Source organism: Podarcis bocagei (genome assembly GCF_964188305.1).
Source record: "Podarcis bocagei genome assembly, chromosome: 3".
NCBI lineage: Eukaryota > Metazoa > Chordata > Lepidosauria > Squamata > Lacertidae > Podarcis > Podarcis bocagei.
The window spans coordinates 69,867,453-69,888,935 of NC_138127.1; the positions used below are offsets into that span (position 1 = coordinate 69,867,453).

General features: G+C 40.0%; 1 protein-coding gene across 13 annotated transcripts in view; it reads left to right on the forward strand.

Moving 5' to 3' along the window:
* The window catches only part of LTBP1 (latent transforming growth factor beta binding protein 1), a 196,793-nt gene that overhangs the window by 151,238 nt on the left and 24,072 nt on the right, over window positions 1–21,483 (forward strand). For all 13 annotated transcript variants that reach the window (XM_081188004.1, XM_081188009.1, XM_081188010.1 and 10 more), the window contains 8 exons: window positions 1,489–1,611; window positions 2,902–3,024; window positions 3,480–3,602; window positions 5,023–5,148; window positions 7,948–8,073; window positions 11,706–11,849; window positions 17,392–17,574; window positions 18,718–18,804. In XM_081188004.1, coding sequence (XP_081044130.1) covers window positions 1,489–1,611; window positions 2,902–3,024; window positions 3,480–3,602; window positions 5,023–5,148; window positions 7,948–8,073; window positions 11,706–11,849; window positions 17,392–17,574; window positions 18,718–18,804 — 1,035 coding nt within the window. The remainder of the gene's footprint in view (window positions 1–1,488; window positions 1,612–2,901; window positions 3,025–3,479; window positions 3,603–5,022; window positions 5,149–7,947; window positions 8,074–11,705; window positions 11,850–17,391; window positions 17,575–18,717; window positions 18,805–21,483) is intronic.

Consider the following 21,483-nt stretch of genomic DNA (forward strand, 5'->3'; position numbering starts at 1 on the left):
CCCAAAAAAATTCAGAAAAAAGGTAATCTTATACATGGAAGAATACGGTATCTCAGTCATCAATACCTTAACTGTGTGTTCCCCTTTCAAAATTAATGAATTTCCAAAGGGGTAGCCTTGTTAGTCTTTTGTAGCAAAAACAAAGAAGTGTCTTGTGGCACCTTAAAGACAAAGTTAGTTAAATGGCTAATGAACCATCACTAAGCCTTCTATGGCTGCAATTCTAACTATATCTAATTAGAAGTAATTCCCATTTAATTCAGTGTGGCTTACTCCCAGGTTAGTGGGGTTAGGATTGCACCCTGTCTCACTAGTTTGATTTCACAGTTCAGAATAAAGTTATCTTATTTCCGCCACTCACTGTTTAGCACATGCTGTTGATATTTTGTTCTTTGTGTCCTAGGCTGCATTAATAACTCTTGCCACCAAACCATAAATAAGCCCTTTTAAAAATTGCAGCGCTTTATTTCATTAAGTGCATATTTTATTTAGAAAATTACCTATCTCTTTGTGTTTCTGCTGAAACATAACTCTTAAGTGAATGCCCATGTGAAAAGAATAATAATAAATGATGAGTTCCAGTGGTTTTTCAGATTCATAGTAGAAAGCAGATTAGGGCTTCAATTCCAAACCCACTCACTTGGGAGTAAGTCCTATTGAATTCTACACACACATACCTCCATTCTCCATCCAGACAAGCAAGAGATATTATCACAGCTTAAGGACAGATTCTAACCAGGGGGGAATTCCTGAGATGAGAAGCAGGGCTAGTGAGAGTTGTGGCCTGGGGAGAGACTAGAGGGTTGCTTTTGGTCCCCAGTCTGGAGGTTCCCCACCCCTAGAATCAGTGGCGTAGCATGAGGAGGGCACAGGGCCAGTTGCCCTGGGCGCAAAATTCTTCGGGATGCAAAATTTCAACATCTGGTGCTGCCTCAATACAGCTGCATGCTTCTGTCACTGGGCTCTATTGCAAATGGCTTCTCCGTGTGAACCAGGAAGTGGCCTGTCCAGATGACAGAATGATTCTTCTTTTCTTAACTCTGAGGTTGCGGTCTCCTGGGTGATAGGGACGCTGTTAGGCAGTTCAATGCGCATGTGTACTCTGTCCACTTCCCACCCCTCTGCGTGGCCCTGGGTGCTGGCAACCCACACTACACCACTGCCTGGAATAAAACCTCCTATTTGTGGAACTGAGAACTTTTTTGTATGCAAATTGCTGGCGTGGAGTAGAAGATAAACAAGACTGGAGCCCTAGTGAAGGCAAAGGGTCAAAAACCCCTAACAGGACATTTGGGTCTGGACTGGCAATTTGAATGTAACGGCACAGATACGGAGCTAACATGTCATCTAGTTTGGCCGTTACTGAGAAAACCATTAAAGAAAGTTAATAGAAGCTTGTTGGCCAATTCTGCTGAAACACCTCAAGCATCCTTAATTAATATTGTAAGCGACAGCGTCTTGTCTAAATCCAATCTTTGTTATCCACAGATATAAATGAATGTCAATATAGCAGTCTCTGCACAAATGGCCAGTGTGAAAACTTGGAAGGCTCTTTCAGGTGTCTTTGTAGCCAAGGTTATCAACTGTCCCCTGCCAAAGATCAGTGTGAAGGTAGGAGTTGATTAATACCTTTGTTATTTAAATATAACATGCCTAATGTCTGCCAAGAGAGGTGAAATAGACTTATTCATCATGGGCATTCAAAGCATGAGAATTGTATTCCTCACTCAGTGCGTTGGTGGAATCTTCTTCATGCCACTTCAGAAAAGTAAACATAAAGGTAGGGCTGGAGCTACTTGAACACCTCTGCATTCTCCTTCCTGGTGTTCTGAAATCTTGGGAGAAATTCATAAGATCAGATGCCATGGGAGAGTCTTTTTGTGTACTGTTTTAAAAGCACAAGAGGCAAAAAGATTAACCCTTCCCTCTATTTGAAGGACCCCTAAAGATAAAAATAGGAAAGGAGAGTGGAAAGTCTTCACAGGGCAGAGTGAAAACTGGTGAAATGTAACCGCTTTGTGATTAACGTTGGCACAATCTGGGGGGGGGGGGGATGTTAACAAAGGAGACAGAACCATGGGCTGCTTTGAAAATTAATCTCACATGAGATGATGATGATTTTGTTATTTATACCCCGGCCATCTGGCTTGGTTGCACCAGCCACTCTGGGATATCAAATGCCCCAATTTTAACCTGTTGTCTCATTTCATACTCCTGACTTGTAGTAATTGAAAATTAGTTTTAAAGACACTGATATTACCCAATGAGAATCTAGCCCTTGGAAAATTAAGTTGTCATGCAAAGGCTGCCTGAGGCTAATTTGAGGTGGCACTCAAAATATAAGTTTCCCTTTCTTATAATGGACTGTGCTGGATGAATAGTTCACTATGAACTTACACCAGAGTGTTCTGCTTGTTGATAGAGCAGCACCATCCTACAGCAACATGTGCTTTTCTGGTTGTAAATTTGCAATGCATTTTGCTGCTGAAATCCAGATGTTGGCATGGGCTGACTATCCTTAAATTGTGAGAATGGGAAAGAACATTGCAAGCTTTGAATGAACAGCAACTGGATACCATTGGAGCTGGTCTGGATAAAAAACCCACAAAGCCTTTCTGCTTCATTGAAACTGCCAGCTCCATCAGGCCATTTGTCCCACCAGGAACTTGGCATTGCTAAGAAATATGCAATTGAAACCAGAGAAGACAATTTACCTTGAAGAACAGTAGTATTATAGAATTTACTGATAACACACACTAAATCTTAATTTTGACCCAATAATCTAGATCTTCATGGACTCTGAAAATGCAAGACCTTGAATGTATTTTAAACCATTTTTAAATAGCTTTGCGGGGCAGAGTATGCATTTTCTGAAGTTAAACACTGTCTTATAATTTGCAGATGTAGATGAATGTGAACGGCAGCAGCTTTGCACAAATGGTCAATGCAGAAACATCGCTGGATCGTACAGATGCATTTGTGGCCAAGGCTACCAGCTGACACCTACAAAAGACCATTGTGAAGGTAAGTTCCATTGTCTACATGAGGAATTCAGTCAAATTTTCTATGAGTTTTTCACACAAACTGCCTTAAGGGTTTCTTTTTACAATGGAGAAATCAGCAAGCGGTCATAACAATTTTAATTATTGAGAGTAATATTAATTTGTAATATCTCCTTCTGAGGCTGTTGAAGGCTGCCAAATTGCAGACAAATAGGTGTAGGATTTTATATGCAAGGAATTTTAAATATGTCATATTTCGGCAGGATATGATTATTTATTTGCTATATTTATATACTGCTTTTTATATACTGCTTTTCACCACCACAGTGGTCACAAAGCAGTTTCCAGATCATTAAAACAGTGCCAGCACCATACCCTAGCTTCTGCCAGCAGTAGATATTTCAGTGACATATTATTGTGCTGTTGTTAGCATAATCTCTTCTGAAGTGGTTTGATTGCTGCTTGTGTTCATTTCAGATATTGATGAATGCCAAGAAGACAGCGATGTTTGCCGTGGAGGGAACTGCATTAATACCAAAGGTTCTTATGAGTGCACTTGCCCAGATGGCTTCCAGCTGCTTCCCTCCAGGGGTTGTCAAGGTATTATATCATCATCATCATCATCATCATCATCATCATTACATTTATACACCTTTGTCTTCCAAGGAGCTCAAGGTGGTGTTCATTTCATCCTCACAGCAACCCTGTGAGATAGGTTAGGCTAAGAGATGGCGACTGGCCCAAGCTGACCCAGTGTGATTCCTGGCTGAGTGGGGTTTCGAACCCTGGCTTCCCAGGTCATAGTCCTGTTGGTGTTTCGCAACTTTGACCTGTTGCAGGACTGTAGCCAGACCTAGCAGAGCATGCACAGACTTCCAGAAAGCAATCAGTTGTAGGCAGGATGGACGAAGCAGGAACAAGACATTGCTACTAGGAACTTGGTTATGTAGAGGTGTTTATTATTTATAGCAGACTCTACAAGTTACTATATAAAAGAACAGAAATGGATCTTAACTAGCTCTCTCTTAACAAACTCCAAATGACTCTCAGAACACCACACTGACCAACAACACTATCCAGTCAGTAAGGTCATAAGTCATCATACCTGCGTGAGACCTCAACCAATGGTAGAGCTGTATCCAAGGTCTCATAAAACCAGGCAGAATAACTCCTGAGAGCCAGCGTGGTGTAGTGGTTAAGAGCGGTAGTCTCATAATCTGGGGAACTGGGTTCGCATCTCCGCTCCTCCACATGCAGCTGCTGGGTGACCTTGGGCCGGTCACACTTCTCTGAAGTCTCTCAACCCCACTCACCTCACAGAGTGTTTGTTGTGGGGGAGGAAGGGAAAGGAGAATGTTAGCCCCTTTGAGACTCCTGAAGGGGAGTGAAAGGCGGGATATCAAATCCAAACTCCTCTCTGCTCAGTCATCCTTGGCTTTTGGCCAACTTCTAATTGCTTTGTGTGAAGCTGCACAGAATGGCACGTAGTCAAAATCCCAACAAGTCCAACACTGTAACCATTACACCACATAGCTTGGCTATAGAAATATTATAATATCACAGTGAGCTAGAAGGATAAGAAGTACACTGTTGTACCTTATCATATCTGCATTTGGGGAAATGTCCATAAGGCATGGATTCTTACTTGCCAGCCACATAAGCTTTCCTTTAAGTGAAGAGCTGAAAACCATAATAATAGCATGATTATAAAGTTCCTACAGTCTACTCTCCATGTTGATATCTATAGCTCCCTACTGGCTACCAAGGTAGGCATATCAATTCTCACTAATGGTATGGGTTGTAAGATGGGCAGCCGCGAGCTTTCTGTATTCAGGTGGGAGACTTTTTATCCCCCATTCAGATAAATTTTCACCTTTGGGGTACAGGTCAGCCTTTAATTCAGGTTAGAGTTCTCTTGTCCAATAGCACAACTTTCTTTGTTAAGAGTTCCTTATAATTATGTATGTAGCCTTCTAATAAAATTATGCATCTTTGGTTGCTGTTTCTCTGCCCCCTGCAGATATCAATGAATGTGCAGCATCCAATCTCTGTTTACCTCATGGGCAATGCCTGAATACATTGGGCTCTTTCCAGTGCGTTTGTGAGCAGGGTTTTACTATTTCTAGAGATGGCCAAACATGTGAAGGTAAGATGGGCTAAATGAAAGAAAAAGGAAATTAAGTCTGATGCAGTAAGGAGTGATGATAATTAGGAACAAACATAGGACATGTGTCCATCATGTACACTGACTGGCAGTGGCTCTCCAAGGTTTCAGATAGGTATCTTTCCTAGAGATGGTGGGATTTTGACTTGAGCTCTGCCACTGAGCTATGGCCCTTCCTATTGACTGAATGTGGTTGACAACACTTAAAAGTATAATCAAATAAATAGTACTTTTGCTCCCATTTTGATTAACTGCAATTTATCCAAACTCTAAACTGTGGTTAATATTAACTATGGCTAGTTGAAAGGAGAAGGTTCATAAACTATGATCTGAAGTTGGATTGCTTCAGACAAACCATAGTGAAGATTAGCCACAATCTGCTAGGTTCAGACTAAACAAAAAAAGGGGTGGGTACTTGAGCCCCAGACTCATTCCTGTCACAATAAACCACAGTTTGTCATGATGTCCAAATCAGAACTAAGCCTCAGTAATATTGACTGTTTCATTATTTGTCATGGGTTTTTAATATACAATTCAGACCTTTAAATGTCTGCTATTTTATCTGGTGGCAATAGGTTCTTCCATACTGACTTTCCATGTGAGAAGTTGGGCAGCTTTTGGAATTGATTGAAGTAATGTTCCTACATTTTATGCATTTGTCCAGTGCCGTATAACTTAATACAAGTAAATCTGCATTATGCTTATATGGGTTATGGCTTTAAAAAAAGAACTATCTGGAATGTAGCTGTGAGTGAGAGGGCAGAAGGGGAGTAAAAAATAGTTCATGATCTTTTTTGGCTTAAGCCCCACTTATATATGCAGGATATCTGACCATTCCTAAATGACCCACACTATTTCATGTGTGTAAAATATTCTTGTTTGACAATCAAACAATAGTAAGCAAAGTATCCAATGTGCATATAATCACAGTTATACATGTGTGACACAAAGGTAAAAAATGATTTAGCTTTAAATAATAAAAGAAAGTTTAGGATCTTTACACCTGTAATTCATTTTAAATACAAAAAGGTATATACACTTCAATTTTTTAAAAAAAAAATGAGAGCTGGACTTAAGTAAAGTAACCCATCCCAGTTATCAAACCCAGAAATATTTTTTTTCACTTTCTCCACAAGGGTCCTTACAGAATTCCTTTATCTACAGTGTTGACAGAAGTGACTCTTTCAGAATCCCAGTCAGGACAATAATTTGGATTGATGAACATCTGCACAATGTAATTCTTTGAGTTTTCTCAGAAGGAGAAGAATGAGGTCATTCTAGTGCAATTCTGTCTTTCTTTCACTGTCCGTAGCCATGTCAGCGCCACCTCCTTGTCAACAGTATTAAAGTTAAGAGATCTATGGGAAAGAATAAACAAAGACAGACTTTAAGAACAAGGCAAAAAGTATGGTTCCTATTCTAACAATAGAGGCATAGATTCATTATGACCTTTTAATTTCCTGTATTAGACAATGCGTGGAAATTCCTGTGCCTTCATCTAGAACATATGATAGTGTGAAGAAGGATTCATTTTTATGTGCATAAGTCTAATCTTGCCTTAAGCACTTCATAGAAGAATGTTACAATATTCTTTCTCAAGCTTATCCATTGGCTAAATCTCATTGCTAAAATGGATCTTATGCAGAACAATTTAATATTTCATTTGCCCCTACATTCCATTGAAACTGAGGAACGTGTTATTTTGTTGTGAGTACATTTTTCTGTGGTGCTCTATGTTATTTTTGTTTCCTGTTTTTTGTTTCCCATAGATATAAGAATACGTAATTGTGAACTTTTTTTTGCTCAGTAGCTTTAGACAGACAATATAAATTATTAACTGAGGAACTTCTCATTTTTCCAATAGTATTTGTCATGACATCTTGACCTGTTAAACAAATGTGGATAAAATATTGCAGCAAAAATACACACTGACTTCCAAAGAAATGTGTGTGAGTGTGGAAATAAGTAACTGGCTCTCTGAATCATACTTTACTCAACTATTCATCTCACTTTTTAAACTTTCAGTGTGAAATATATTCTAACAGTATAATGGTGTTCATACACATATCATCAGAGGATATGGAACATGCTTTTGTAAGAGCTGTACCTCAGTGCATACAGAAACCTTTTCAACCTTTTTCAAATAAGAGAATGCCAGTAATGGCCCTGTTATCATCTGAGAAGATCTTGCAGATCCATCTGATTCCATGAGATGGATAAAAATCTGCATTGTAAGATGTTCCTCATGATATTTATTAATTAAATGTGATGGTCTTGTGTTGCTTAAGTACAGCAGTCACAACTTATGTGGGGTTTGTGTTCAGGGGATAGTGCACAAAGCCAAAATTGCATATAGTCAAAACACATTGGGTGTAAAGGTGGGTGGAATTACCAAAGCTTTTTTTACCCCTGGACACCAGTTCCCTTTCCACCCCTTTTCATTTTTTGCCAAGCACGTAAAGCTGAATGCGCACAAGTGAAAAATGTGTGTAAGTTGCGGGTCTAACTATACCCACAATGGTGTAAATGTATGGCATGCTTTTGTCCATGTACATTATTCTTTTGTTTTTTGTGGAAACTGTTTATTTGCTTTTTATTAGCATCATGTAGTCAGGCTCTCTTAATCTCTGAACATGTAAGAAAAACAGCACCTAAATGTTTTCCCCCAGCTATATGTCGTTCAAAATCTGTAATTAGTCTGTTTGTTTAGCTCCACATGCCAGCGTTTGAAAGTTGGCCTTAGAAATTTTCCCACCTGATATTAATGTATCTTATTTTCAGATGTGGATGAATGCGCCAACAGCACTGTGTGTGGAAGTCATGGGTTCTGCGACAATTTACCCGGGTCCTTCCGCTGCCTTTGTTATCAGGGTTATCAGTATCTACAGGATGGACAAGAGTGTGTGGGTGAGTTGTGAGATTTCCTTGAACAATGAGTTTTTAGGGGAAGCCTAGTGAATGCTTTCCTTATTATTTATATTACATGCCTACCCATTCAAATTGGAATAGGAAATGGTGCTAAATCTGAACTGGAACCAAAGGCAAGCCAATTATTTCACCTTCTTAGAACCTTCTGTTTCTGAAAACATCAAGCTGTTCACAAATCTCAATGTAACATCTGTTTAGACTCTTAGTTAAATGGCCAGAATTTTGCAAAGCCTACAGGAAATATAGACTGTCATGTGGTACAGCCACCTCCTTTGGCAAAGTAGTTGAACAGATTTCAGAGTTTCTGTAGTCCCCACAAAATATATTTCTCATCATAAAAAAACCTTTGGTATTGTGATGAACTTGTCAATTCTGGTTAATTTTGCTAATAAGTGATACATTTCCTGGTATGTTATTAAGTGGTGACTAGATTTTTATTTTATTTAAGTGTTTATATATCCCGGCCTGTCATAATGATAAGCCCTCTGAAAATGTTTGGATTTCACCTTCTTCCCTTTTTGCCAAAGGCCCTTGAAGGTGCTGAAAAAGTATAAGTTGAATAGTTCAGTCTGGTGCGTGTCTGAATCCAAAACACAGCATGCAACTCATATTTCAAGAACATCCTGTTGTGCTTCTTGTCTTGATAGTTAACATCACTGCTTGTGGCAGAATTTGAAAAGGCCCTCATTGTGCGCCCAGCCCACTAGAAGCAATATTTTTGCCTCCTGAATATGGCCCTAGTATATGATTTCCACAAAAAAACACACATATAATATCCCATAGCTCATCTGTTCACAGGTTAACTCATAAACAATATCATGCATTGCAACTATCTGAAAATCCAGACTGTGCTCTATTCTAACTTGAATATAGACCCTGTAGGAATAATGTTATATCATCCCATGGGCACAAACCTTTATTGCAGGAAATTAGATACATGTGGAGAAGCACATGCATAAATAGATACACACAGTCACCTAAGAATTTTCAGGTAAGCCAGCAGGAAATTTCTCAGGGTTTAAAAGAAAATCTGCTTCCTCAGTATAATCTTTAAGCCAAATATAGCTACAATATCCTACCCAGTTCATTATTAGATTTGTTTAGCACATGCCCTTACTGAGCACAGAAGCATAAGGAACTGCAGGAAGGTATGGAATAAGTGAGGGTGAAGTGAAAAATTCCAGACCATATATGTGCGCCACACAAGCAAGCATTCTTGTATGATGCACCAAGTTTATGATTTTATTTGCAACAGTCACAAGAAAACAGTGGAAGATGATACCGTGGCCCAACAATGAAAGGGAAATGTTCAGCTTGGGCGGCAGAATACATTAGTGTAATGCTTTTCTAGCAGAAAAGTATTGGAACAGAGATTCACTGTACGTCCTGCTGAAATGATCCCTTACCAAGATAGTGTTTTGGGTATTCTCATATAATTTGCTGACTGAACAGAGGTGCATTCCTGAAGCTCAACCTTTTGAGTCAATGGTAGGAATGTTAACCACACTTCGAAGTGAGTAATTCTAGTGAGCTGTACTCAGCGCTGTATAATCTGTCACAGCTTTTCTTGATTTTTCCTTTTATATTTCAGCATAATGAATTACCTTCTGTGTATATTTTTCACACAGTAAACAAGCTCAAATTCAAAGATGAAGTAAAAAAATAATATAATATGAGGAGGTACTGGATTTGATGGGAGTCTCATAAAAAAATCACCCATCTTAGACCCAAAAGCCAGGGATAACAAAAATGTATTTGACTGGCACTGAATAGCTGAGAACGTCAATGCCAGGCAAGCCTCCTTGAGGAAATCATTCCACATTCTGGGGGCTACCACTGTAAAGGCCCATTTTCTCATTGCCACCGTCAACACCTCTCTCGGAGGGGACACACAGAGAAGGGCCTCAGATAACAATTGTAGAGTCTGGGTAAGTTCATATGGGAGAAAGCAGTCCTTGATATATTGAGTTCTTGAGTGGAATAAGACCTTTATAGGTCAAAATTAGCATTTTGAATTTGTCCTGGGAACCAGTTGCAACTCCTGCAGTTGTGCCAGAAGCACTGTTATACACTCAGGGCTGGTTTCAGCTAACTCAGTGTGCTAGTGGAAGCCAACATACAGACTCTCACTAGCACAATGGGTTTTTCCCATGACACCCCCAAATCTGCTCTGAAGTGTTGTGAGAACCCCAGCAACAGCACATGAGGGGAAATCGTCCTATCTGGCAAGCAGAAATACTTGTGCTGGCAGAATTATTGTATTAGCATGAAGTTGAATTCCATTCTATGTCTGCCTGGTCCCAGTCAGCAATCTGGCTGCTGAGTTCTGACTAGTTGCACTTTCTGAACCACCTTCAAATGCAGCCACAAATATAATGCATTACAGTTATCTAACCTAGAGGTTACCAGAGCATAGACAACTGAAGCTACGATATTTCCAGCATGTGGCGAATGCTTCTATTGTTGCACATTACTCCTACAGCTGTCGGGCTTTATTTTCCTTATAGGCTCTTGCTATATACATAGCCATCTATTTCAGTCAAATATAGAGCCATCTTTTCAGATATCTTCATTCTTTTTCTCCTGCAGTACGTAAAAAGGGATTAGCTGTTGGTTAATTTAAAATATTCAAAAAGTACCACTCTCGAAATAGAATGGGCTGCCCGGTTATGATGAGGAGCAATCCTATGGGCATTATATGAAGCTTGTGTGAAGTGCTTTGAAGCAAGTTGCACAGGGATTCGGAACATGGCCTTCCTAACAAGAATTGCAATGGAGACATGTTGATGTGAATGTAAAGCTTATGCTACACTGGAAACTTAAATTAGTTTAGCAATCACTGGTTATCTTAAGAAAATGTGGGATTCCATGTAACTTCACATCTCGTAGTGGGGGAACCACCAGAAGGCCCTCAGAGCTGGACCTTAGTGTCCGGGCTGTAGGATGGGGGTGAAGACAGTGGTCTCCATAGCACTTAATGTTTACTTTTTATCTGTAAATAGCAGCTGCAGGGCAGTCCAATAAAGACTGAATTTAGTAGGGGGAAGCACAATGGAGTCCTGACAAAAATTGCTGTCCCTGCATCCAAGCTACTATTTGTATCAGGAGACAAGCTGCTGTTTATTGCCATTTTTGTCAGGAATTTGTTCCTTCTCCCCACAGTTTATAGTTGCAGTAAAATTAAAATTAGAAACCCTGAAGGCCAAACTACGTGCCTAGTGTAATTTGTAGTTTTGTTTCCACCTGGTGCTAAATTCTATGCCTTTGGGGGAAAGCCATTTTTATTTGTCCAGGCTATAATGTTCATTGTTTCCCCCCTCCAATGAATTGTGTTGATTTTACTGTTTTTATTGCTCTAGTCTGTTATACTTTTCCTTCTACATCATTAGATATATATATATATGGATTGCTTGGTTGCATGTTTGATATTGTGTTCTTTTGTGGGGAGCCACCCTGGGAGGCTTGGCCAAACAGAAAGGTGGAATGCAAATGTTTTAAATACATAAATAGTCTCATTTTTCAGATGACAAAACAAGCACACAAGCTACTAGAATAGTAGCACACTCACTCACTCACACCTTTTTAATGAAAGATAATGTTTAATTTTACAGATGTGAATGAATGTGAAATGCTGAGTGGAGTATGCGGGGAAGCCCTCTGTGAAAATGTGGAAGGCTCCTTCCTATGTCTGTGTTCCGATGAAAACCAGGAGTATGACCCAATGACCGGACAGTGTCGCTTCCGTTCCTCGCCAGGTAATGTCCCATTGGCACTGAATTGGACCATATAAATGCACAGTCTGACAAACATGGGAAGGAGTTGAATCTGTAACTGGTGGGTGAAATCATCGTATGATTATGTCATGTTATCCAATGTGTGTTTAGGTTTTGGGTTTTTTAAATTTAAATAAGTGGTCTAAATCCAAGACAGAGGTGAACCTCATTGCAATCAATAGGCATGGCTAACTCTGTACAGTGGTACCTCGGGTTACATATGCTTCAGGTTATATACACTTCAGGTTACAAACTCTGCTAACCCAGAAATTAGGAAGATCTGAAGCGTCCTAAACTTGTTTAAGAGAATTTCTAAGGGAAAGGACTTTCGTTACATTGGAGCAACTTCTAAGAGCAACCTTGCTGCACCCTGCAACAAGGTTCACGTTAGCACACCCTCCCAGATCAGAACATACCAGGGTTATTTTTAACTAAAACAATGACGACAACAACACAAAAGTATACAAATGGAGCTGATTTCTGGGTGAAACAAACGTCAGATACAAATATACAAATTCTATGTAATTTCTGCAATTTAATCAGTTGCATCCTTAACTCTCTGTGAGATGGAGGAATCATTGAATGGTGTAATTTCCTCCTGCAATCTGAAGTGGTACACTCTAGAAACATTTTATCACTTGATCTGCAGTTTGTGTAGACTGGGACCTAGGAATTAGGCATGAAGTTTTAATGTCATGTATCATCATGGCTTTCCTATCTTTTCATCCCTCAACACAGCCACCTCCCCTTTCACTCAGCCTCTACAGCTTCCATTTGCAGGTCCAGGTGCAGTGAAGCTGTGGATCGTGTGGCCAAGGGATGATAAAGTTGCAATAAACACAGAACAATCACCTGGGATTTAAACAAACTTTATTGATTACAGATGTTAGCAAGTTTTTGTGCAGACATTGGGTGTGTATCCTGAATCAACCAATGTGCCTGCTGGTTGAGTAGGGTTAAGGTTAAGGATTGCCTTATGTCAAATTGGGGCAACCCCCTGAGATTTCCAGGGGAGGGATTAAGAGGAAACCCTGATTCCTTGGGCTGGGAAGGGCCCTACCCAGAATGCCACGTGTTCACACTTGTCTTTACTCTACACTGGGGAACAAGGGATTTTCTTCTATTTCTGCTTTACTTGGCAAGAAATTATCAGATTACTGCGTTCTAAAAGGATCTTGTCACAGTCTGACCCCGTCCACCTAGACTAATAATGCAACCCAATGTCTTGTCCGATGTCAAGTTGTGGCACTTGCTATGTGGTAGGCAGAAACCCCAGACAGGCCCAATTTGTCTGAAGGCAAATTGCTCCCAGGTCCCAAATATGGTGACCAAAAACTTCCATAGCAATGTCTTTTGCAGGGTCACTTACCCTCAGGCAGACCTAAAATATTAAGAGTAGGGAGAGAGGGAATCCAATGACAGCGGAGGCTGATGCGTGACTGGCTTTTATAGCCAGGGAGCGGACCAAAGGGAAGAAAATTCCCCTCAGATCCACTACCAAGCTGCACCCCTAGCTCATCTGTGATTGGCTGAGCCCCAGCAGCCAGCGCAGGCAGTGAAGGTCCTCCCCCAGCCATGCCAAAGCCAGGAGACCGTCTTGAACTGCCATGGCCACTTCATCTTTTTCTCCATTTCTTATAACATCTTTGCAGCAGCATCCTTTGTGCAAAGCAAGTTCCTGATGAAAGTATTAATTTTACATAGGTTACACTTATTTCATTTAATGTCAGTGTGAGAGGAAGGTTGGATGTATACAAATAAACATCCTACATGCTACAATTTTCCTGCTAAGTGAGAAGATGTCACTTATTCCAAGTGAGATCTGGGGTCCATTTGAAGCATAATTTTAATTCAGCACATTTAAAATATATTTAAGGTCTTTATAGAATGCCACATGTTCACACTTGTCTTTACTCTACACTGGGGACCAAGGGATTTTCTTCTGTTTCTGCTTTACTTGGCAGGAAATTATCAGATTACTGCGTTCTAAAAGGATCTTGTCACAGTCTGACCATTTTTGAGGGCAGATATGTGACTAATAGGAAATCTAGTGTTAAAAATTAATTAATCAGTAACGTGTTTAATCAGCAGCACATTCTTTTTCCTGCACCCCAGAATAAGAAAGCATTCAGTAAGACTTAATTTGAAAGTAATTAACTGTTTGTTGAGGTTGTAATTTAAACTTTATTTTATCAGCTGGAAGCAAAAATAACTGAAGTGCTTTTCAAGGTTATTCCTAATGGAATATGTACGGCTAAAGGTGGGGGAAGGCTGTGCTTGGGCAACCTGCCTGGTAGTGATTTCTAGTGTATCTGTTTTGATGATGTTACCCTCAGCAGTTAAACAACAAGGTCAAACTGCTTCATTAAAATGATAGTTTTTAAGAAAGACCCTAGACTCATTTCAACAAAAGCAGGTGAGAAGAGGATAGTTCTCTTGATTAAGACCCCAAATTACAAACCCAACATATGAGACTTTTCTAAGTCTTGCACTTCCAGTGTGGAGGCCAAGCCAACTGCACTGCCAGCCTGATCAATGTTGGCCTTAGAATAATCAAGTTATAACTCGCCTGCTATACTGGATCTCCCACCTGCCCTTGAGCAGATCAAGAGATTTATCAGTAAAACAGCACAATCCCTCACTGAAAAAGGGAGTCCAGGCTCCTCAGACAGACTGTTTTGTAGAGTCTAGTCACCAGCTTTTCAAGATGTTCCTTGTTTACTGTACGGAATCTGTATCACTCAGCTCCTAGGATCTGTCACTTAGAGCCAACTGAGAACACACACTTCTCAGTTTAAAAAATAGAAAACTTCCGAAAGTTCTCAGAGAAGTCTAAATTCTTCAGCAGCAATGACAGTGAAATTCACATCAAAGCCCTTCGGCTGCAGGATTCGAAGGTCTCAACATGCCTTAGGAAGGTGTTCCTTTGCAACTTGACCATCCTTTGCTCTCTATTAAGTGATCTTCTGCGTCTCACTATCAGGCACTGATATTCTAAGGCAGGCTTCCCCAACCTCAGCCCTCCAGATGTTTTTGGCCTACAAGTCCCATGATCCCTAGCTAGCAGGACCAGTGGTCAGGGATGATGGGAATTGTAGTCTCAAAACATCTGAAGGGCCGAGGTTGAGGAAGCCTGTTCTAAGGTTTGCAATTTCTGAACCTTCTCCCAACTCAGAATAGATCCTGCTTTCACATTCTGAAGTAAAGCAACATACATTCCATAGTATCCACCTGTTCAAAAAGAGACTTTCAGGTGTATCTTCCAAATGTACTTTCCTGAAGCAATCTACTTTTAAACGTATATATTAAGTGGTTAATAACATAGGAGAAGAATCATATGTAAACCAAGATGAGTCTTTGTACATTTCTGTGTTGTTTTTTTAAAGAAAAGTTTTTGTGTCTCGTTCAATTTCCAAACATTCACAATGCTTGCCTGCCTAACTCTCAGTCACAGCTGTGTAAACAGCTTTATTTTAAAAAAAGTTCTGGGCACATAATGGGAGGAAGAACTGAAATATCAAGTATAAAATAGGATTACATAGTCACAAAGAGTTTCAAATTTCAGAGGAGTAACCTTGCTAGTCTATTGCAGCAAAACCAACAGAGTCACACCCACACTGATTAGATTCTGTATTAATTTGTACTCTACACAGTACAGCTATCTCATACAATACGTAATACTTTGAGCTATGTTTGGGGGTCCCCCCCTTTGTTATGTTTGCACTTTTTGTTAATAAATCAAAAAGAAATAATCATCTCTCTGCTCAGAGTACATATATTCACCCATTTAAATGACTTATTTAATTCATCTGATTAAAGATTCAGGTAGGTAGCCATGTTGGTCTGACGTAGTCGGAAAAAATAAAAAAATTGTCCAGTAGCACCTTAGAGACCAACCAAGTTTGTTCTTGGTATAAGCTTCTGTGTGCATGCACACTTCTTCAGAAGTGTTTATGCACACGAAAGCTTATACCAAGAACAAACTTAGTTGGTCTCTAAGGTGCTACTGGACAATTTTTTATATATATTTCATCTGATTAAATAAGTGGGATCTGGCCCACGGAAGGTCGTATCCCAATAAATTTGTTAGGTGCCCCTAGACCCTGTTGATTTTGCAACAAGGAGTTTGTTTCTCATTCCTCTTGGGCTGGTTTTTGGCTCTCCTTTCCTTGGAAACTGTTGCGGTTTAAAGAGTGGGAAGGAAGGGTTTGGATAGTTTTTTGCTCTTCAAGATTCTGGCTCTAGTTCACCTCAACATATGGCCTGCGTCCAATGAAAATGTGTACTATGGTGACTAAGGTACTGAGCCTCCTCGCACCTTGGGAGAACCAATTTACTTCAGCTAGATTTCTGTGACACATGATAGTCTTCGTTTGGTTCTTATTGGGCTGAGGAATACCACAAAAACCACTGTACTTCATGAAATTCAGCACATTATAGAAAACTGTAATTATCTGATGAGGAGAGACCACAGACTAGACTAACAAAGATAAAACAGCACTCAGCTGGGTGTTTCCCCATAGCACACATTGACCTTGGCAAAATATCAAAGAGAAATGAGTGTGTTGGTGTGCTAAATTTGAATAGCTCTGTATGACAGTTTGTTTGTGTCCTCTGACGCAAGCATGCATTCTTCTGAAGAGAGAAAAGAAAAATGTTAAGTGTTTGGTAACAACTGCATTGCATGTTAATATATATATCCTGCTTAAACAACTATTTTATTCATCATAACTGTAGAATATTTTGAGCACAATAAGGCAGATTACAATTTAAGGCAATAAATTTCTACTTGCACCTCTCCTCAATCTGGACATGGCTTAACGCCTTCATGTGGGTATCTTATAATTTACAACTATGAGGAACTTTTGCTCTGTGTTATTCAGATTAACATGCTTAACAATTCTCACTAAAAAGCAAATAAGCAAAATAAAGAAGTAAGGTGTGTGTACAAGCTTCTAGGAAAAATTGGGTCAGTAAGCTTCCAATATGTGGGTTCAATGGTGTTTAATGGCCTAATGGCAAAATGGTATAATCTTATCTGTTGTATCTTTTCTTCTTAAGGATAGTATGTCAGCAATGTATTATAAGGACTGGGGACATGAATATTCTTGCATCAAATCCCATGGACATTAATTAGAGACGTTTAAGGGCATAACTGTGACATTTCTCTGTCTGTATAATCACAGCACCAGCATTAGCCACAGTTCTCTCTAACCAGGGTTTCCTCTTCGTCACGATTTGAAATCAGGCAATGTAGTCATTTTGCATATCCTGATTAATAGGGAACCTGGTTAGCATCTGCTGAGTGTGACGAATGTAAATGCAAATAAGGCTCGCAGGAAAAAAATCAGAGAGGAAATTCACACAAAGAAATGGGAGGGACTGGGGTGAGAGAGTACAATCCCACAGCCTGGAGAGCCCATGGAAACCACCAAATATTACATGATAGGCAACAAGACTATATAATTTATTTCTGAACTTGCTTTTGCTGTATGACATTGTATCTTTCACTATTTGTGTTTAGATTTACCAGTAGATACAAAAGAAATGGCAGATGAAAAGAAGGAATGCTACTACAATCTAAATGATGCAAATTTTTGCGATAATGTACTAACATCCAATGTTACGAAACAAGAATGCTGCTGTACTTTGGGTGCCGGCTGGGGTGATAACTGTGAAATATTCCCATGTCCTGTGCTTGGAAGCTGTAAGTGATCATTTCCCATTCACTGGTAGTTGCTATTCATAACACCATAATGTGGATCAGTAGCTTTTGCCTGTTTGACTATGCAATCCTATGCATGTTTATTCAGAAGTAAATCCCACTGTTTTAAGTGGGGCTTTCTCCCAAGTAAATGGGAGAACTGCAATCTTAGATTGTAATCCTTTATACAAGTCTGTTGGACTTAATCCTCATTGGATTCATTGGCACTTTTGAATAAGCAAGCATAGAGTTGAGCTATTAGTTATAAAGGAGTGTGTTCTGCTTTCCTATTTCTTTTGGCATCAAAGAATATGTCTACAGTGGATTCATTCAGTTCCTTTGTACAGTAAGCCCGCAATTTATGCAGGGGTTACATTCAAAGGATTGCGCCTAAAGCCAAAATTGTGTATAGTCAGAACACATTGAATTCAGTGGTGGGTGGGATTGCCAAAGTCATTTTTCCCAGCAGTGGCATAGCGTGGGGGGTGCAGGGGGGGGCGGCTGCACCGGGCGCAACATCTGGGGGTTAGGGTTAGGGGGCGCAAATCCACGGGTTAGGGGGCGCAAATTACTTGCCTTGCCCCGGGTGCTGACAACCCACGCTACGCCACTGTTTCCCAGCACTCCACCCCGTTTCTGTCCCCCCTTTTTTTGCCATGCATGTTAAGCTGAATGTGCACAAATTAGATGCTCATCAATTGCAGGTTTACTGTATTACACAGGGTGTTAAAGTTTCCTATTAGATTTCTTTGCTTCAGTGATCACTTATCTGGACATCAATAATCAGGATTTCTACTCAAGATATGCTTTAAGTTCCATGGTTTATCATTATATTTGTATGATGCCTCTTGTTTATTTGGGGCACCACTTTTTAGCCAACAGAATCACAAAAATTCTGCATGCATCTTTTAAAAAGAATCTTTTCATAGTTGCTCTGGAACATTTACCAGTCTTATGAGCCATGGCCATAGCTGAATATCATTGTCCATTTTTTTTCTAGAAATGTGTAATATGAGAAAGGAAAACTTATAAAATGAGAAATCATGCATTAGAATCATGCTGTTTTAAGATATTGCATCTGTTGTCTTTCACACTGTGATGCGTGAATACATTTCTAATTGGATTCTTGGTTTATCTTCCTGCTAGCTGAGTTTACTGAACTGTGCCCTGAAGGGAAAGGATACATACCCTCTGAAGAGTCATCTTACGGAGCTGTTACACAGAACTACAAAGGTCAGCTCCAGTTATACAGATTTCAATTATATATCAGTGTTTCAGCATTCCTAAAAGATACCAGGGCTCATTTAAAGTCTGCCAAATGTTTATGAGGTTTTTTGTTTGATTTTACGAAAAATTGCTCCTTTGGGTGGGGATAGGTGGAAATGCCTACAACCAATTTCTCCATTGCACTTTGTCACTTCTATTTATGACCATTGCTTCCTTTCGCTGCTGCAAATTCATTTTGTATTTGAAAGGGTTTCTTCACTGTGTGGTACCAGCTGGCTAGGGATCAGACAGGGAGCCCAATGCCATCATGGTTGTCATATAGCCAGTCAGACTGGGCTGCTGGTGGACAATTTAAGCCTTTCTGTTTCCTTCTTCCTGAATGGGAAGGGCTGTGCCCTAAGTAGGTAGAGCGCATGCTTTGCATTCAAAAGATCCAGGGTTCAATCCCCAGCATATCCAGGAAGAGATGGGAGAGACCCCTGTCTGAAAACCTAGAGAGCTACTGCAAGTCAGTGTAGATGATACTGAGACAGATGGTTCAGTTGTTCTGGCTTGGTATAAGGCAGCTTCCTCATCTGAACCTTAAATAACTTTTCAAAAATACTTTGAAAAGAGCATATACTGGGGGGGGAGGCTTGACCTCTGACTTTAATGAGATTTAGGAGTGGGCTTGCAAAGATGCAAATGATGTGCAAACAGCAGCTGAAAGCTATGTGTTAGGCTACAGTTCCTATGAAAGTCAGTGGGCGTTGGACCTTGCTATAGATGACTTGTAGGTGAACAAATGTTCTGGCATCCTCATCCTAAACCAGGCTTCCTCAAACTCGGCCCTCCAGATGTTTTGAGACTACAGTTCCCATCATCCCTGACCACTGGTCCTGCTAGCTAGGGATCATGGGAGTTGTAGGCCAAAAACATCTGGAGGGCCAAGTTTGAGGAAGCCTGTCCTAAACTGTAACAGTACAATCCTGTGCATGACTACTTGGAAGTAAGTCCCTTTGATTTCAATGAGATCTACCTCTAGATAAGTGTTTTTAGGATTGCAGTCTAAGTCTGTAGTCTAGTACACACTTACCTGGAGTAAGTCTCATAGAATTCAAAGAAACTGAACTCCTTGTTCTATGGAATAGGTGATTACACTTATAGCAGCAACCTATTCATGTCTAGTCAGAAGTATCTGCCTGCAACTCCCATATAATAAGACTAAAAGGTTTGTGATAGCATGTGATGTGGTGCTGGTTTGGTGCTGCTGAAAATTTATTTTAAATTCTGATGATATGAACAGGCCAACCTTCCACTGCTCCAGCTGAAACCAGTTGGACTGTTTAATCAGGTCATCCAGAAATTCCATTCCCGTTTTCCTTTTTGTTTTCACCTGCATTTCTTTATTAGCAGAGTATCTTTGGTTCTCTTTAGAATTCTCCATTTCCCCTTTCATCTATATCATTCAACTTCCAACTAGCCTGGATGTGCTATCCTTCAGATATATGTTCTTTTTTAAAGTCCTTATTTTGGTAGTATGGGTGTCAAGTTTTCATATAATTTCTTTTCTTTAAAAGCTCCTCCATTTCTGGAAGAGTGGCTGCAAAAATATTTGTATAGCCAATTCATCCTTTCTGGAGCAGTCAGTATTTTAGGATTTTTACCTTTTAGAGCTGTTCAGCAGATACAAAACATTCCTTTCTTGGCATAACATCTATTGTTGCCATGATATAAATGGAGAACAATTCCATTCAGGGCAATGGGCTCACACCTGAAGGATTTGACCCAGTTTGTATTTGCCTTGAGTGACCCTAGCCTGATTTTGAGGAAATAGTGCAATAAATACATGGGGAAAGAAACAAGGCTAGGAAAAGAAACAAATTCCAAATCCAGCAAAAAAATGGATATGAAATAATTCATAAAACTAAAGTTTTATGTGCCAAAAGAATATTTTTCTATAAAATGTGACTTAAACCACTAATATTCATTTTGCATCCTGTCTGCTAAGTATGAGCTTTCTTTTGTGCAGGACATTTCAGCTGCAGAGCAATTTTCTCTTAAGTTTGTGGAAATGTCTGTCTGTCAGTTTAAGTTATGTCAAAAAGCCCCCAGATACCAGAGTGATAAGTACCTTCAGAACTCTGTGCAGCAAAATTTATAGTTATGCCTGTGTGGAGGAAGCCACCATCGCTGGAATCTCCAGAGCAGGCGCCAAAAACAAATCGTTAATTCTCAGCAGGATTTTAAATCAGACACAACACAGGAGCAAGAAAAAGGGGCACAAAATCAGGGTGTTCCCTTAGCCAACATAAGCAGAGAGCGTGAAAGTAGTTACTGAGGGTGAAGGTATGGTGAAGTACTTGACGAAGGCAGCCCTCCTTAGAGCACTAACTTCAGAGAAGTCACATTGGCAACAATGCTCTTGAAAAGCAGCTCATGGATCACAACTCTGATCACACATGGAAATAAGATTGTGTGTGCAGTCTCAATGTTACAGTTAAAGCAGAGCACGCTCAGACTAGTTAAGTGTGATTAGTGTATACTTGCTAAATAAATAGCAATGTGCCTGCGTTGTATGAAAAGATGTACGTATGCTGATGGCAGCCGCAGCTTTACATTAGCCCAAGCCATGAGCACTAACCGGGGGGGGGGGGGAATCTGTTGTATCACTGATGCTAAACATTCTCTCAATATTTGGCACAA